A 20,058-nucleotide genomic window follows, 5' to 3' on the forward strand; every position below is an offset into this window, starting at 1 on the left:
GAGGGAGGGAGGGAGGGAGGGAGGGAGAAAGAGATAGTTCTGGGACAGCTGGGACTCCACTGAGAAATTCTTGTCTTGAAACACTAAGAAAAAAAGAAGAGTTTAAGTGTAGTAACCAATGTCAGAAATGAGTTACCTCTATTGATAACTTCGGCTATAAGGTCCCATAGGCCCTCAAACATTATGAGCCATTGCCAATGGTCTTGCTAGCCTCATGAACTTAATGGTAAGACCCTATTGCTGAAAACACCACACACTTGCCTAATAGAACATAGAGATATCAAGCTGGTACTGACCAGAAGTTTCCTTCCTCCTTTCTAGTTTCTGTAGAACAGGAAGGTGCTATGCATGCTACCAGGGGAGGAAGTACTCACCAGTCTTGCCCAGTAGTGAACCCTGCAAGCGACAATAAACCTGCCTAGCAATCTTATTTTAAAAGAAGATCAAGTTTATTTTAAAAGAAGATACCAGGTTGATTTGGCAGTATTTCTTCTTGTGTTCCTCATTTAACAAACTAGTCATCATACTCCAAGGGAATTAAAATATTGGGTAAATTTGTCTTACATTTAGTTTTTTGGTATGCAAGCTGAGACGTGAATGTAATTTACTTTAGTGTCAGAAATTTTCATAGATATCTCAAGACAGAAGAAAAATATTTATTCTCTTCGTATAAAAATCTAAGGTGACATTTTCTAAGCATTGTGCACATATGTCAAAGCATGGAGATCATTTAGGTAGCCTGTCATGATGAACATGTTAAAATAAAATTTACACCAAGAAAATGTCTAAAGGCATTATTAGCCATTTTTGAAAAACATAATGCCTTACATTTACTCGATAGGTCACCACAACAAAACTAGGGTAACGTGATTGTGTTTCTTGTACAGAATGAAAAGGAAGGACTGAATCATGGGGTACTTTGCTGCACAGGTCCTTTAGGGCAATATTAAATTTTGGGAACAGATTTCCCAGTACACAGTTCAAGGTTCTATTTTAGCTCTGTTCTTGCACTTTTTCCTTGCCAAGACAATCTCAATGGCAAGTTGTCTGGTATGCCTTGGATTTCCTTGATTTTTTTTTTTTTAGAGTATTGGATTTGTTATTTTAACAATTTTGCTTTACTGCAAGTCAAAAGAATTGCCATGTTTCCAATATATTTAAAATGTTCACACTACGATTGAAGATCAAGCTTAACTTTAATTAGAGGGAATATTGGAGATAAGAGAGTGATGCAATTTTTTAACTTGACTTACATTATGAAGAAACACACCACCCTACACTGTAATACTTCTTTCTGAATGATTTGCTATATATCAAAGGCCATGAATGGGTGCAAAATAAATAATGGATATATCAAATAGTATCAGAGAAGTATAAATGGAGTGCTGCTTGCAATGGCAAGAAACAGATGTTTGGATCCCACAGGCTTGGATATGGAATTAAAAGTGTGCACCGCCATCGCCTGGCATTTGACTGCTCACCTTCACTAGCTATGAAAATACAAACTCCTGAGGGTGAATGTCCTTTTCTTCTCTATGTACTTCCACATCTGAGTATCCGAAAGACTACTTGGTACATTGTCACCTTTGAGTGAATTAATGAAATAAGCTTTATGATTTAAATGTAGTAGAGCTTCGAGGAAATTAATTATGCATCTGCAATGGTTGGTATATCCTTGGCCCAAGGAGTGGCACTATTAGAAGCTGTAGCCTTGTTGGAGTAGGTGTGTCAATGTGGGTCTGGACTTTAAGACCCTCACCCTAGCTACCTGGAAGTCAGTATTCTGTTAGCAGCCTTCAGATGAAGATATAGAACTCACAGCTTTGTTTGCATCATACCTGCCTAGATGCTGCCATTCTCCCACCTTGATGACAATGGACTGAACCTCTGAACCTGTAAGCCAGCCCCAATTAAATGTTGTACTTTATAAGAGTTGTCTTGGTCATGGTGTCTGTTCACAGCAGTAAAACCCCAACTAAGACAGCATCTATTTAAACACTATTAGACAATACCCTAAACACACCAGGTATTTACAAACCCATTTGTATTTACCGTCTAATCATAATTTGATTCGTAACTTGTCCATAGATAAGATAACTCTATGTCCTCAAGTTTGTCCCACTGAACCTCCACACTCTTAAAATAATTATAAACAACATCTTCTTTCACAATGTCCTGATGGGGAACAGATTGTGTAGTCAGTGTATCTAAAGACCAAGTGTGCTAATGAATTGTCATTAAGGCAAAGGGGTTTGCCTCATGCTACCTATTGTAAATCTTAACCAAAAAGTCACATCTGCATTTAATAGCAAAAAAGAAAGATGTCCTGGTTTGCTTTCTTTTGCTGTGATAAAAACGCTCTGTACAAAAGCGACTTGGTGAGGAAAGCTTTTGTCTGGCTTATAAGTCCTGGTCATGGTCTACGATCATTTCGATGAAGCCATGGCAAGAACACAAGGCAAACCTGGATGCAGGAACTGAAGTAGACTACAGAGAAACACTGCTTACTGACTTGCTCTCTGTGACTTACTCAGCTTCCTTTCTTGCATAGCCCAGGACCTCCTGACTAGGGTGACACTGCCCACAATGGACTGGACCATCTTATATTAACCAATCAAGAAAATGTCCTATAGATATGCCCACAGGCCCACCTTTAGAGGTAATTCCCCAGTTGAGCTTCCCTCCTTCTGGTTGACTCTACTTTGCAGCAAGCTGTCAGAACCTAGCCACTATAAAAGGTAAAGATGATTCAGCAACGTGGGGAATGGAGAAAAGTTTCTGATTGGTTTTGCCTAGGAAGAAGCTAGTATCTAGCAACGCTTAGTTCTCCAGTGTCTCAATTCATATGCTTAAGTTCATGCTCCGTTTCCAGCACTTATGAGCTACGAAATTTGCTTAACTTACTTAAGTCTCTGTTTTCCTCCGAGAATGATGAAACAGTACTTGCGGGTGTCATGGGAAACTTCACGTACAGTCTCTAAACACCGCTACTTTGACTCACAATACATGCTGGAGTCATATTGGCTAGTGTTGGGGCCTCAGTACAAAGGCTTTCAGAAGGAGTGGTGCCAGTCTCTTGAGTCCCAAAGCAATCGTGTCTTTGTAATATAGCTTATTATTTAAATATTAAACAACTGGCTTAAAGGGGATGAGACTGCCTGGCTTCCACTGTATTTAGTAATCTGTTTTTAATCCCATGCATTAGTCACTGTGTTTTGTTAATAAGGGGCAGTAAGTACAACAACAGATCTTCAGAATAAATAGACCATTTATTTCGTTTTCAGGACAGGATCCAGAACATAAAGAGTAATCAATAAATATTTTTTAAAACCCCTAATAATTGATGGAACATTCAGAAACACCCAAACAAAGTATCATTTTTAAGGCTGTTTAACACAACTTTTGTCATCGTGTTTCAGTTTTCACAGAGAATCATTAACTAATGAAGCAACTCTTTCAGTATACACAGCTTGGGCACTTGAAAACTGCCCCATGGCATAACATTAATGGTAAACTGTGGAGGTTTTACTTCCATCGTAGGTTAGAACTTAAATTATTGTTGGGATCAACTGCAATACTTTGCATAACACAAAGGGGAAATAAGTCACAGATACATTAGTTGCTAGGGGCAATATTAAAATCAAGGTCTCTTAATTCCCATGCCAAAATTATTTTGGCTTTCTCTTTTAATGCCTGTCTGGTTTTAATCACAATGATGTCATTTGAGAAAATACCAATTATTTAGTTTTGTCTTCTGCAAGAAGTAAAAAGTTTAGAAGACTTCCTGGGATCCTAGCTGTCTCTCTTCAAATATTTATTTACTTTTATTCACATATGAGTAATAAAACTTTTACCAAATTGTATTTTATGAAGAAAATAATTACTGCTAGGATTTTGTTCTATTATTGAACTTTTCTAATGGAAATTAAATTCTAGAAGCATTAAATACTTAATTTAATAAAGTTTATTTTATTAGTTTCAATAGCAGACATAATACCGCTTACTTAAACAAATAACAAATTTTTTATTATTCCCTGAGTAGTATATTGATTTTCAAGTTATGTTCAAATCATTACAAAATTGATTTTCATAAGAAGTAAAACTGAAGTGTTTTATTGCCCAGTGTCAATGAAACTACTATTTACCCATTGCTCAGCGAATTCTGTGTTACCGTGTATCTGTAGTTACTTTAGTTGTGTTAATACTTTTGAAAAAAAGAGAGATGTGTTGCTTCCGTTCACTCATACCTTTTGGCATCTTATGGAATGAGGGGTAGCGATTAGGAATGGTTAGTGACAGATGTTCTGGGGTCCTGGGGAAATGACAGAAGAGCAGAGAGCATCTCTTCTGCCTCGTCTAGCTGAACCTTTACACTGTGCAGATGTTCTCGCTCCTTTGTTTCCTCAAACACCCTGATTGTCTCAAAACACTCCACAAATAGGAATATAGATCAGAACACCTATAGATAAGATATTATCGATAAGATATATAGATATTGCTTTGGTTATTATTTGCTCTTTAATAAAATGCATGTCCGGGGGGATGAGGAGAAAGCAGAGTCTGTCAAGTGCTTGTATCACAAGTTGGAAAACTTGGTTTGATCACTTGTGGTCATCACCCATAATAACCCCAGCACTGGGTAGTGGAGGCAGAAGGCTCACTGGGGCTACCCAGCCAGTTAATCTAGCCCAATCAGCAAACTCCAGCCAATGACAGACCTTCTCTCACAGAGATGGATGACGTTTCTTAGGACGACATCTGAGGCCCTCTGGCTTACATGCACATACACATAAGGAAATAAATAATAAATAACCAAAATGTGTGTGCTTGCTTATTTATTTATTTATTTATGACTTCCGTAACGTCTTTAACTTATTTTAGGTCCACCCCCTCATTTCCTCCCTTCTAATTTTTCACATATTCTACTCCTTACTATTCTCTCCTAAGTTCGTGTGTTGGTTTTGTAAACCCAATGAGTCCACTTAGTGCTAGTAGGTGTGCCTGTATATATGACATCTATAATACATGGGCCATGAATGTCAAAAATGGTATGTGAGAGAGATACTCCTTGGATAAGCAGTAGTTATATTCCTCATATTCCTCTTACATATAATATTTGTGTATGTGTGTATATACATCTGTATACACATATATACATATATACATACACACACATACACTATATATATACGTATATGTATATATACATATACATATGCATATACATATACATATACATATACATATACATATATATATGATGGCTAAATTCAGACAGGGGAAATAGTAGTATAACTCGCATCCATTTTCTTCCCTAGTGCTCCATTACCTGTGGCAAAGGCATGCAGTCTCGTGTTATCCAGTGCATGCATAAGATCACAGGAAGACATGGAAATGAATGCTTTTCTTCAGAGAAACCTGCAGCGTACAGGCCATGCCACCTTCAGCCCTGTAACGAGAAGATTAATGTGAATACAATAACATCACCAAGACTAGGTAAGCAGATCACAGAGTGGATGGCTTTATGGCACAAAGGGGTGCCTTTAGGTCATTTATTGCCTTAAAGCTTGGGGATTATTAAACTGCACCAGTTTGCTTGTCTCTAAGCCAGGACTAATTAAATATACTTCAGTCCAGAAAGCTCACAAATGAGTTTTAAAGTTTCATAAACACTCCCTTCCCTCCCTGATGGATCTACTCAGAGATAAGTCTAGGAAATACTGATGTCACACTACCTGAGGTCACTATTTTTTTTTACACTCTAGTCTTTCCCCACCTCTCAGTCTGCCCTCCAATAGTTCCTCAATCAATTCCTCCTTCACTGTCTCCAAGAGGATGTCCCTTTCACTCCCAGGCCTTTCCATTCCCTGGGGCCTCAAGTCTCTCAAGGGTTAGGTTCTATCTTTTCCCACTGAAGCCAAAACCTGCAGTTTTCTACTGTACATGTGTTGGGGCCTCCTTGGACCAGCTAGTGCATGCTGCCTGGTTGGTGGCTCAGTGAGAGATCTTGAGGATCCGGGTTAGTATGACTGATGGATGGTCTTCCTATATGCTTGCCCTCTTCCTCAGCTTCCTTCAGCCTTTCCCTAATTCAACCACAGGGGTCCCTGACTTCAGTCCATTAGTTGGGTGTAAGTATCTGCATCTGTCTTAGCTGCTTATTTGGCCTGTTGGAGGACAGCCATGCTAGACTCCTGTCTGTAAGCACACCATAGCATCAGTAATAGTGTCAGGCCTTGGAGCCTTCCCTTGAGATGTATCCCAATTTGGGCTGGTCACTGAATAGCCTTTCCCTCAATCTCTTCTCTATTTTTGTCCCTGCAGTTCTTTTAGACAAGAACAATTATGAGTCAGAGTTTTCAACTGTGGGATGGCAACCCCACCCCTCCACTTGATGCCCTGCCTTTCTACTGGAGGTGGATACTATGAGTTCCCTCTCTCTACTCTTGGGCATTTCATCTAAGGTCCCTCTCCTTGAGTCCTGAGAGTCTCTCACCTCCAAGGTCTCTGAGGTTCCTCCCATCTCCCACTCCATGAGGTTACATATTTCCATTCATTCTGCTGTCCTTCAGGGCTTTTCTCTTGTTCTCCCTCCCATACCTGATCATGTTCCCCTTTTAATGTTGCCAGAGTTTAAACATAAGTCTAGCTGCACAGTGGGACTACATTGATATCTGTGGAAAGAAGAAGTTGCAAATAAACCTTAGATTCCTCCATAATTAATATCCTCCTTTTGATCCTGGATGTAAATTTTTCTTTAAGATAGAAAGTATAAAAGTGGATTCCCATAAAAAATGGGCCTCTAAAACACAACCAAACATGAGGTTCTTTTCTTGTATTTGAGGATACAAGCCCTGGCAATATTTATTTCTTTTTGTATTTTTCAATTCATTGCTTAATTGACATACAAAGGGACATGTCTCTTAGGATTTTCATTCATACTGAGTTCTGGTTGGCCTGTCCACTCCTGCCCCATCTTTAGGCCACTGGTACCCACTGTCCCTTTCCATCCCAAGTATTCCAAGTCCACTTCCGTATCATGTGTGCTCTATTACCCTACCTTAAAGGCTCTCTTGTTCCCATATCATGGGTCACTTTTCTGGTCTCTACCCACACTTAACTTCCATAAAATGCATATGTGTATATATGCACATCTGTATGTATACATATATGTGTGTGTATATGTATTAGAAATATATATATATATATATTTCTAATTAAAAACTAAACACATATGAGGGAAACATGCAGTAGTGATTACTGGTAATATTTTACCCTCTTTTTAGTATTATGAGATACTTTTACTAAGCATTATCAATCCTTATTATATAATTTATCATCAAGAAGTAGAGTGCTTTTAAATGCAGGTATCTTATATTTACATAACAAATCTTAATGACTAAGTTAACCTTTATGTGGCAATTGGTACTTTAATAACACTTCTACGTGGCAACCAGTGGATTAAGATTTCCACTTCTGCACATACGTTCCAGGAAAATTTAAATCCTGTGGCTATTTGAATAATTGTCAAAATAAAAGAAGCTAATTTATCATCATTTGTACTTTTATGTTGACAATAAAAGATTCAATGAATTTGAGAAGTTCACTTTCTGGATATGCAAAAATTCCTTTTGAGCCAAATAATTACTGTTTCTTTGAAATGATCAGGTAAAATAGAATAATGTTAATCAAGATGTCCTTAAACAGATGGCTCAAATGCTTCCAGCAAAACACAACCCCCTGTATAACAATCACACAGCGTCTGAGAAGTATCATTTTGGGGAATATCTTGGAATGAAAATTGCATTTTTCTACTTCTGAGTCTTTGAGAGGTATAAGGGTTGAAATAAATGATTCCAATGAAAAGCAGGTGAGGGAAGAGTGTGAATCTGAACAGCCAGAAAAGGGAAAAAAACATACTGCAAATTGAATTTCACAGCAGATGCAGTAACACACTTTTCTCTGACACTGGAAGCCAGATCTTCAGTACAGAATTGTCTAGAGCAGACTCTCAGTCCAAGCATTCATGATACATCACTTCTGAAAACCAGCTTGATGCTTAAAAAGCCAAGACTTGTTCTCCATGTTGTCTGCCCCCACTTGTTATGTGGGAAAGTCTTATGCAGAGTAAACATGTGCACATCTTCATTTTGCTGTTTATTTATAATTCCATTCATAGACATAGTTATTAATATGCAGCTATTTTAAGTTCAGTGGGTTGGTACACACATCTCTCAGAACCTAGGAGGATCAGGAGGCAATGCTCATGAGTTCAAGGCCATCTTAGGTTATAGTGAATTCTAGACCAATATGAGCTGCAGAGTGATAGTGCTTCAAAGAAACAGTTACTATGTACCAACACGTACAGAGAGGAGAAGAGACTACAGTCCCCACTTCTAATTCTAGCTACAAAAATACATGAATACAATTTAAATGAAATAGATAAAATTGTAGTGTTGAACTAGACATGGCTGCAGACACTTGTAATCTCAACACTAGACTGAAGCCTAAGAATTTACATGCCAAGACCCTATTTAAATAGTATATACAGGGGCCTGGAAAAGTGAATCCACAGTTACAAGTAGTTATAGGTCTTGCAAGGGACCCAGTTTTGGTTCTCAATACTCACATGGTGGCTCACAATCATCTGTAACTCTAGTTCTAGTGGATCTGATGTCCTCTTCTGACCTCCTCAGGCAACAGATATACACATGGTACACATACATATCTGTAGACAAAGCAACCAAACCATACATACAATATAAAATAAATGTCTTTAAACAATATAGCTGTCTATAAGCAATATGATGGTTAATCTCAATTGTCAACTTGTTGAAATCTAGAATCACATGAGAGACAAACCTCTTGGCATACATGCTGGGATTTTTTTTAAAACTAAGTTAATTTAAGTGGGAAGACTCACTGTGGGTAGCACCATTCTCTAGGATGGTATCTTGGACTATATGAAAAGGTGAAAGTGGGCTGAGCACGAGAGTCTGTCCATCTCTGCTTCTTGGCTTTGGACCCACATTGTTTCTGTTTGGGTACTTTATCACAGCAACAGGAAAAACAACTAATACAGATGTTCAATAAATGCAACTGAAACTTAGAAACTCTATTGCATATTGATTTGAGTAATCTCTTTTTAGTAAGCTTCAGATGTCCCCAAGTAAGAGCATTATGCTCTCACTCTGCTGCTATATTACAGGGTGTGTGGTTCTTTTTTTTTTTTCTCTTGTGTCAGGTAAAATAAACAGGTTAAGATGAGGCAAATTAACCCCACAAAAAGAAGAGTGAAAGTCGTTCCTACCAATGCACCTATGCACCTCCACAGAATGAATTCACAGAATTCATGATATTCTGTTTTCAGCTGCCCTGACCTTCAAGTGCCTGGGAGACCAGTGGCCAGTGTACTGCAGAGTGATACGGGAGAAGAATCTTTGCCAGGACATGCGGTGGTACCAGCGGTGCTGTGAGACATGCAGGGACTTCTATGCCCAAAAGCTACAGCAGAAGAGTTGACCTCTGGCAGGCTGGCTGACTGGCTCATAGCTTTTTTTGCTATTGCATTATTTATAAACACACACTAGCATGTTTTTCAGACCAAATATTATCAGATTACATATAATTTAATCAAATTAATTTATTTGCCTGCCAGACATCTAATGTGGTGTTCGTTTTGGTTATACAAACATTTTGATTTTATACTATGAGGCTTCATAAATAATTTTATATGAATGAGTAAGTTGGGTCTAGTAAACTAATAAGAAAAAAAGAATTTTTTTTTCATTTAGGGCTGTCTCTAAGGTGCTATTTTTTCTCCACCAAAACCATTAAGTTATCCAGTGTGTACACTACCTTAGCATGATAGCTTAGCTATATATGCAGAAAATGACATATTTTCTTGTGTCCTGCTGCAGATCTGCCCATTTTTGTTAATGGCAGGAGATGTGTAAACAGAACAAACCTCACAGTCTTGAAAAGTTTGAGAGAATGTATTATGAATTTGATTCAGATTTAGTGGTGAGCACAGGAGACATTCTACTGTAATGATACCTTTATGTTAATAATGGAAAAGTCAAGACAGAGACTTTGATCATGTCGGTAAACACGCACTTGAACACAAGTACTGTGAGCCTGAAGCACTGTATTGATGTACACTGAATCACCGTTACGCTGTGGGTGTAGGTGTAGAGAAGCTGTGACAGAGGTGGCAGCTCCTATAAAGCCTGTGTTATTGTAACATGCCATTAGACTGTGGCTTTTAAAAATTATTTCAAAGAGAGAAAACCTGGATCCACCCACATGCTTCCATGCCCTAGCAGACTTATGGAAGAGTATCGTACTTTGATTCACAAATCATATGAGCAATGGTAGTAAATATTTTTTTCCTTCTTTTCCCTAGGAAATAAAAAGAAAATGAGAGTCAGATAATATTTTGATAGTTTCATTGTGTTTTTCCTTTCTAAAGAAATAAAATTATAATTCTCTGAAACATTCAAAAGACATCTTAATTTTTTTCTTATAAGAAAATATTGTACATGGTTCACATGGTTTCTTAGATTTTTTTTTCAATAAAATATGTGAGACTTCCTTTGGGAAGACAGGACTTCACAGGGCTGTCCACATTTCCACACTTGGCAAGAAGAGGCACCGTCTGCCTCTGTTCTGAAGTCTTCACTATAGGAAGCTTGCAGAGAAAGCCACGGGAAGACAAGATCTCTTTTGAGAGCAAGGTTCCTTTCACACAGTGCATCCCAGTTCATGTGCAGGTACTAGCTGTCCCCCTTTATATTACTGTTGATGCAAAAAACACAACACTCATCTTAAAGCAAATAAGAGATAGTTTATTCTAGAGCTACCTTTGAGTGCCTAAAGCCTGGGAATACAGATCTAGGCTCAAATTCCATGATCCTACATAGAAGCAGTTTCATCAAGTAGTTTTACAAAGAGTCTGAAATAAAGTTCAAAATACATGGGTGATTACATCAGAAAGGTGGATACAAGGTAAAGAAAGCTTTTCCATGATCTTCAGATACTATCTGATGACGTTCTTAGCTTTGGGGTTGGCAGACATATACTGTCAGCTAAGATAGATTAATAGATTCCAGAAGATTTTGTATCTATTAGTCACAGACAGGATGATAGTTCCCACATAAAGGTGGGCAAGGAGTGGCTATTTAGGGTGCTAAATATAACCCAAGATAAAGTAATTATCCTCCGGATGTACAACATCCCAATCTCCCCCTTGAAACTTGAAATAAGATGTGACATTCCTAATTCTTTCTCTTGGTTCCTGAACCCACACATCTCAAGTCAAAGTAGTATAACACCACATGTTGAAGTGGTTCAGAGTCTGAACATATCTACAAGCTAAAGTATCAGTGCTTTCAGCCTCCAAGGTGTTTTCCTTCACCCGGTGCAACAACTGAAACTGTCTCAAAGACTGTCGTTCTGTTGGGTACATCTTGGGTAGAACTCCAAGGGGCAGAGAGACGTGCATCACACCATGGGCACATTTTATGGTCATTAACGGGGATTTTCCCCTCAAGTTTGTTCTCCATCTCTGAAATTTGTTCTTTTGCATAGTTTTATAATTAAACTCATTACTTTGTATATTAATTCTTAAAACTAGTGAAAGTAAATTAAATGAAAGGGAGATGCCCTAAGAGACTGTAGGTCAGAGTTTACAGGGATGAGACAGTGAAGCAGCAGAGAGACTCAACAGGGAGAGCTAGTTGCTCATGGAACTGACTGTGCTTCCAACATGTGACCAAGATTGATCTTGCACAACTGTGATGGGAGTCATGCTCTGATCAGGTAACCTGCCCACAGGCTTAGTGAATCTGACATCATTAGTCCACGGAGCAACAAACAAAATATGTCTGACTGTTGTCTAAAGAGACTCATTTGATCTTTAAAGGTAGGATTAGCTTAAAGAGAAAGAATAGAAACCCCATTCTAAACAAATAAGGACAGAAAATAAGCAGGTGTCGCTACACTAACATCAGACAAAATAGATGTCAAATAAAAACAAAGCAGAAAAGATGAAGGATGCTTCATTCTGTCACAGGAACAATCAACTGGGAAGCCATTATCATCCTAAGCATCTATGTACCAAAGTCTGCAGTATCCAATTCATTAAAGAAAGACACTATGAGACTGTAACATGGAGATTAGCTCTAACTCAGTAATAGTACGTGACACTGATACTCCATTTCCCCCAGGTTATGTGTTATCTGAATAAAAATTCAAGAGAGAAATATCAGAATTAAATAACATCATACATTAAATTTACTTAACAGATACTTTCAGAAAATTCTACCCAAAGCCAAAGAGTAAACATTGTACCCAGAGTTTCATGGAAACTTCTCTAAAACAAACCACAAAACAAAAACTTGTGAGACACAAAACAAACATTTTTACAAATTCAGGAAAACCTGATGTAACACTCTGTACTCTATCTTACCACAAAACTTTAAAACTTAAAGTCAACAGATCCCTAGTGGGGATTCTAGTAGATCTCTCATGGAACATATGAGGATTAAACAACACATTACTGAACAACGAATGGGACAAAGAAGAAATCTAAATATTCCTAGGACTAAATGAAAAGGAAACATACCACTGGGACACATTAAACACGACTTTAAGAGAGAAATTTATAGCTCTATTTCCTACATTTAAAAAGATTAAATGAGCAGGAGGAGGGGGGGATGGGATGGGGGTTCCTGGGTGGGGAGGGAATGGAGTAAGGGGATAACATCCGAAATGTAAATAAAATATCCAATAAAAATGAATTAAAAATAAATAAATAAATAAATAGAAAAACAAAACAATAAAAAGATTAAATGGAAATGAATTAATGCTACAACTCAAAGTTTTGAAAAATAACAAATCAAGCCCAATTCAGTAGACTGACATGAATAAATAAAAATTAGAGCAGGAAAAAAATTAAGTAGAAACAAATCATGGAATACAAAGAATTAACAAATCTAAGTTCTGGTTCCTTGAGAAGATAAAACAAGATTTATAAACCCTTGGCCTAATTAGTCAAAAAAAGAGATCAAGATAAACCAAAATAATGGACTTGAGATGAACAGAGAACATTACAACAGACGATGAAGAATATTATACAGGAATGCACTAAAAACCTTTACACCACTGAGTTAGAAAATAAAGAGAAAATTTAGAAGTTTGTAGATTCACATACAACAGTAAACAAAGAAGTGAGCAACAATTAAAACTTATCCATAACACATAAGGAAATCTAAACAATAATAAAAAGCTTTCCAACAAAGAAAACTCCAGGCCCAGGTGGATGCACAGCAGATTGTACTAGTCTTTAATGGAGTGACACTGTACTTCTTAGATCACTAAAAAGAGCAAAAGGAACAGAAAGGGAAGGGTGCTTCCAAACTCCTATTAAGCCAGTATTATTCTAATGCTGAAAGTAGGTAGACACAAGCGCACGCACACACACACATGTGTGCATGTACACACACACACGTAGAGAGAGAGGGAGGGAGGGAGGGAGGGACGGAGGGAGGGAGAGAGGGAAGAAGGGAGGGAGGAAGAGAAAGAGAGAGAGAGAGGGAGAGGGAGAGAGAAAGAGAGAGAGACAGACAGAGAGAGAGACAGAGAGACAGAGAATTACAGACAAAAATCTATCAGACACATAACCATCTCACTACGGAGAAAGGCCTTAAACAAAATCCAACAACCCTTCATAACAGTCCTCCTTGAGAGTAGGAAAGGAGGAATAGGAAACACACTATAACACAATAATAGCTACATCTGGCAAACTAAATGACCATATCATCCTAAATGGAGAAAAACTAGAAGCAAACCCTTTAAAATCTGGAAGAAGATAGACCTGCCTGCTCTCTCTCTCTTTTAATACAATGCATGAAGCCATAGATAGAGAAACAAGACAAGAGAGGGGGATTAAAGGGATACAAAAAGAAAAAGGAGCAAAATCATCCATATCTGTGGATGATTTAATGTTATAAATAAGAAAGCCCCAAAACTCCACCAGAAAATGTCTAGGCATGATTAACAATTTTAGAAAAGTGGCAGGCTACCAACTCAAATTATAGAAGCCAGCATTCTTTGTATATATACCATCAGTAATCATGCTGAGAAATAGATTGTGAAAACATTACCTTTCACAGTAGCCTCAAAAAAATATCTAGAAATAAATCTAACCAAGAAGGTGAAAATTCTAAACAATGAGAACTTTAAGTCTTTGAAGGAAGAGATTGAAGAAGACACCAGAAGACAGAGATACCTTCCACCCTCATGGATTGGTAGAATTAATTTTGTAAAAATGGCCATTCTACAAAAAGAAATCTACAAATCCATTGAAAGTCCAATCAAAATCCACACGTCGTTCTTTACATTAATCATAAAATTAATATGGAACTACAAAGTCTCCAGATAGTGAATGTAACAATCATCAAAAAGGACAGTGTTGGAAAGATCACCATTCCAGACTTTAAGATGTATTGCAGAGCTGAAATGATAAAAACAAAGGGAACATATAGAACAATGTAACAGAACAGAAGACCCAAACACTAACATAATTAGCTACATCCACCTCATATTTGACAAAAATGCCAAAAGTTCACAACGGCAAATAACGTCTTCGACGAAGAATATTTTTAAAAAATTGCATGCCAGCATGGTGGAGAATGGAGTTAGATTTCTATCTATCATCCTACACTAAAAAAAATCAACAAAAAAATGGACCAAAGACCTCAGTGTAAAACCTGAAACACCAAAACTTCTGGAGGAGGCTATAAGCAGCCCCCTACAATAGGAAGATGTAGGAAAATGTCACTAAATAGGACTCCATTTGTCCAAACGTTAAGGCCAACTCTTGACAAAGTGGGACCTCAAAAAGCTTAAAAGCTTCTGTACAGCAAATGAAGCTACAGAGGGAACATTTCTCACCCATATGTCTGACATAAGATTACTATTTCAGTATATACAAAGAACTCAAAAAAACAGAGTCAAGGAGCCAAATGATCTAATGAAAATGGGCTATGAATCTGAGTGGAGAGTTCTCAAACATAAAAAGAATGGCTAAGAAATATATTTCTAAAAAGCGTTCTGCTACCTAGGCAATTAGAGAAATGCAAATTAAAACTACTTGGAGAGTTTATCTTCCCCCAGTCAGAATGGGTAAGATCAAGAAAACAATTGATGGTGGCTGCTGAGAGGCATGTGGGGAGAGGGGACCTCATTGACTGTGGTGAAGCTGTCAACTTTTCCATCCACTCTGAAAATCAATGCAAAAAATGCTCAAAAACCTTAAATGAACCTCCTATACTACCCGGTTATCCAACTCCTCATCACATAACAAATGACTCCACATCCTAGTCTAGGGATCCTTGTTCAGCCATGTTCCTTGCCACTCTATTTAATAGCTAGAAAGTAGAAACAACCTAATGCCCTTCCACTGGTGAATTCATAGTGGAAATGGAGTGTATTTGTGTGTGTGTGTGTGTGTGTGTGTGTGTGTGTGTATGTGTGTGTTACAATATGATTTAGTCATAAGTAAAAGCAAGATTACAGGATTTACAGATAAATAGATGGAACTAGAAAATATTATACTAAGTAAAGTCTCCTATTCCCAAAAGATTAATAGTGCATGCTCTCTGTTGCTTGTTGACCATTGACTCTTTAGATGTGAGTATGTAACAGAGAGTGCCTACAGAAACCAGGAAAATAATAAGGACCACAGAGAAGGGGAATTCTACAGAGGGGACAAATATTATGTTATATAATATATAATAAACTATATAATATTCCATGTGTGTTATAGAGCATATAATATATACCAATATAATATATACATTATATGATATGTGTTATATAATAATATGTGATTTGTGTGAGTGATAATATATATTATTATATAATATAACATATATATAATATTATATAGGGAAAAACTCTGAGAGAGACATTAACTGGGGAGTGTGATGGAAGGCAGTACAGAGGGAGAAGGAGAAAGGAGAGGTTGATTCTCAGCATCCATATATGCCTCACAGTTGTCCTTAACCCCAGTTCTAGGTATCTGGCTCTGTCTTCTTTCCCCAACAGACACTGCATCCATTTACATGGCACATTTACATACACAAAGACAAAACACTCAGACACTTAAAATAAAAATAAACAATTACAAACAAAAAAGTGCTAAGCCTGGGAAACCCACTGTTAAGTTATTGGTCTGGGGAGTCCAAGAGTCTCCTAAACCATATAGGCTACTACCATTGTGTTGGCTGTGTCCCACAAATCTGAGGTAATGCTCTATTGCTAAATACACTACACACTTAGGCACTTATGACAAAGGTTTGGAGGAACTGAGCTGGATCTGACTTAGAAGCCTCTTCCCTAAGGCCTAGCTTTCATCATACTGGATGGAAGTAGGGAAGCTGCCAGGGAGGAAAAGCAACAAATAGTTCTGCCCAGCTATAATGCCTACAAACCACAATGACCAGAACAAGAAGATATCCACAAAGGTGCAACAGTGGCATTTATGTCCTATGGAACAGCCAATAGACTATCTAATTGGAACTTAGGACCTCACAAAAGGAGGGACTTCATACCTTCTATTATAAAACTATTGCACTACCAACAGCTAATGACATGCTATAGATACGAAATGAGAACTCTCTACTGCCACTTTCCTAAGGCAGTACAGTTTCTAACTGCACTCTAAATCCATATTCTTATACCCACAGCTACGTGTACCCCTCATCCATTATCAAGAGTTTGTTTTTGTAGCAGATGAAGGCCATTACAGAGATCTACAACTGGCCAAAAGGCAAAGACAACAGATCTGGGGTGCCCAGCTCTAACTGATACTGCACAACATAACTCCTACATTTAAGGCTCAGTGATCACAATGGAAGAGGGGCCAGGAAAATTATGAGAGCCAGAGAACCAGGAAGTCTCCTGTAATATAGTGTCTTCTGTATCTTACAGGGAAGCTGAACACAAGAAGTGATAAACCTGGTGGGACAATTGAGACCAGCCCAATGCCAGCACTAGTCGGCATTCCAGGGTGGATGGGGAAATATTACAAGACCCCATCATTAAAGGAAAAGCTACAAATAATTAATGGGTGCTGGAAGAGAGAGAGAGAGAGAGTCAGTCTTCTCCAGGGATGAGCCTCCCTCTGATAGGTTACCCAATCTCAAGTGATCAGCTCTAAGCACAGATACATAGGAGCAGTAGTAAAGGCACTCAGCAGAATACATTTAAGAATTTGTGCATATATAATCTAATAATAATTAAAGATTGGAGGTCATGAATTTAAGAGGGATTGGAGGTATTGGAAGGAGGAGGGGGGTGGGGGAAATGATGTAAATTCATTATTCATATGGGAAATTCTAAAAAAATTTTAAAAAGAAACCTCTCCAATAAATAAATTGATCCATTATTTTTGAAAGTACAGCCTTAGATGAATTCTCAGGACCAAGGAAGCATGCAACCAGATTCTTTGCCAGGATATAGCCTGAAGGGCTTCTATCTAAAGTGTTTTATGAAATCCACATTGCCCTCTGTACCTTTATGACCTGGGCTTCCACTTTGTGCATTTCCTTTAACATTTGTGCCTTCCATGCTCCTGCCAGGAAGGCTGAATAAGTTCTGCTTACAGCATCTAAGGAGTTGAGTCCAAAGTTCTAAACTCTTCCATCTTCCTCCTGAGATCAGGTTTATCACTACAACAACATTCAATTTTTCAATCAATTTTCCATTAGTTACTAGAGTCACTGCTACAGTAAATACTAGACTCAAGGACAAGGAAGGAAGGATTCATTTTGGTTTGAGTTTACAAAGAATATCAGAGCAGGCAAGAGCTCGAGGCAGCTGGTCACATTGGATCTGTAGTGAGGAACAGAGAGAGACGAAGGATGATGCTCAATTAATGTTCGTCTAGACATTCACTTTGGGATAAGAGTACATGGACTGGCATAATCCACAGTTAAAGAATTGGTCTTTATTAATTTAATCTAGATAGTACCACATAGGCGTATCTCCCATGTGATTCTGAAGACTGCCAAATTGGTGATCAGTATTAACCCTCACAAAGATCTTTTAAAATAAAATTAGAAAATACATCATCAAACAGACAAAAGTATAAATAATTTACCCTAAGTTTTCAAAGGAAGAAAAGTCATATTTACTAAAGAGATGGGGTTTTCTAGAAGGTTTTATGGCAGATGTGACTCACAGATGATTAGGGGGCCTCCAAGAGGTAGGGATGAGAAGAGAAATCTTGGATGTGAGCAGATGTGTTAGTTTGGTGCAATGATGGTGAAGAGGACCAGTAAGTGTGGAAAGGATATTTGTTTTTCTGTTTGCAACATATAGGCTTCAAGGGTAGCAGTAAGGAATGAGAAATGGTAGGCTTTAGGGTAAAGACAGAATTTAGGGAAAGTTGGAGACCTTGTGACTAAATTCGCAAATTAAGAGTCAGTCTAAAACCCGATTCATGCATGGGGCAATACAGAGAAATCTGGAAGAAGCCTGAGGAGAACTGAATGCTTATTTCACCTACCTCATACTTTGGCTAAGAGAAAGGTCTAATCAAATCTATTTGGATGTAAGTTCTGTGTCTCCACTTGCCAATATAGAAAGCCAAAGACAAGTTAGGCTCTTCTTGAAGATGTGTATTTTCCCCCAAAGAATACTTTAGGAAAAGCAGTCTGAGAAATACTTGTTCATTAGATATTTTTTGGCAGCAGCCAGAATATATCAAGCACATGATAAGCACATAATAAACTTGATTCTTGAAACATTAATGGTTTGATTTGTTTTGTTATTAACTGTCATCATTAAGTGCCTGTTGCTTTCTCTAGCAAATATGTTATAAGCATCCAAAAGATGTAACAGTCATCATAAAATAATGATAAACTTCATGTGTAAAATATTCATGTGACAAATGTTAACTTCTCAACTAAGTTTATGACTGTAAATAGGTCAAGTTTTTGTCTGATCACATATCCTCGTGATTTTTGCTATAAAGAAGGTAAGTGCTCTCCAGTGTCTTGCCTGATTCAAAAACATCCTGATTCTTGTAAGCTATATGGCACTCTTCTGAAATCTATTCCTGATACATTCCACATGGGACCACACTGTATCTGGAAGAGAAGCCTTCCTGCTACATCAGAGAGATTTACAAAGATTTTTAAAATTACAGACAATTGAAGTGTATTAGAAACCATTGACATATCTACCCTTCAATAGTCTTCCAAGAGGGAAGTTCGCTTCCTCCAGATGACTTCCCATACTTCTAGGTGAGAGGGGTAGGCTGTTTAGACTGTCTTTTTTACAGATAGAGTGCCTATATTAAATTTATCAGTTGTTGGCTGGCCAGGATGGCCATAAAGTCATCCTGACCATGGCTGTTTTAACAACAGATGTGTTTACTTACAGCCCAGAGCATCATCCAAACTCAGCAGCCTGGTTACCATTTGGTACCAAATGTGCCAAAGAATGCCACACATCATAGGCATTGATACTACTAGGGATAGAGTCAAAGGGACCTAAATATTGAGGGTTCCTGGCAGTGTGTTAGGGATGATTTACTGCAACAACCCATAAAGTACATTCCTCTGCCTTCCCACTTACAATCAAACTGCCAACTTTAAGTTTACCATGAGCTTGACACTAGGATTCAAAACCTAAGGAAGAATGAGATCAGGCTTATCACAAAAGACTGAGGCAGGGCCAGGGCCAGAGTACCTGCTTGACTGTAACAATACAAAACAAACAAACAAACAAACAAACAAATCCAACAGTGGGTCTCTTCAAGTGACTATGCTGAGCTGCAAATGATGGACTTTCATAATGAGATTATGGTAGCTTTAATATACAAAATAGCCATTTCAGACTCTGGCTGGGAGAGATATTAAGTGTAACACATGCATAATTTTCTCATTCTACTAATTTTAATTGGTGTGCTTTTTTTGTGCAATTCAATTCAAGCATGGTGTGTGTGTGTGTGTGTGTGTGTGTGTGTGTGTGTGTGTGTGTTGTAAG

General features: G+C 37.8%; 1 protein-coding gene across 1 annotated transcript in view; it reads left to right on the forward strand.

Moving 5' to 3' along the window:
* The window catches only part of Adamts19 (ADAM metallopeptidase with thrombospondin type 1 motif 19), a 186,374-nt gene extending 176,852 nt beyond the window's left edge, over positions 1–9,522 (forward strand). The window contains exons 20-21 of the mRNA XM_028777164.1: positions 5,319–5,496; positions 9,371–9,522. Coding sequence (XP_028632997.1) covers positions 5,319–5,496; positions 9,371–9,522 — 330 coding nt within the window. The remainder of the gene's footprint in view (positions 1–5,318; positions 5,497–9,370) is intronic.
* Positions 9,523–20,058: the final 10,536 nt, after the last annotated feature.

This window comes from Grammomys surdaster, unplaced genomic scaffold (assembly GCF_004785775.1).
Source record: "Grammomys surdaster isolate TR1022 unplaced genomic scaffold, NIH_TR_1.0 278, whole genome shotgun sequence".
NCBI lineage: Eukaryota > Metazoa > Chordata > Mammalia > Rodentia > Muridae > Grammomys > Grammomys surdaster.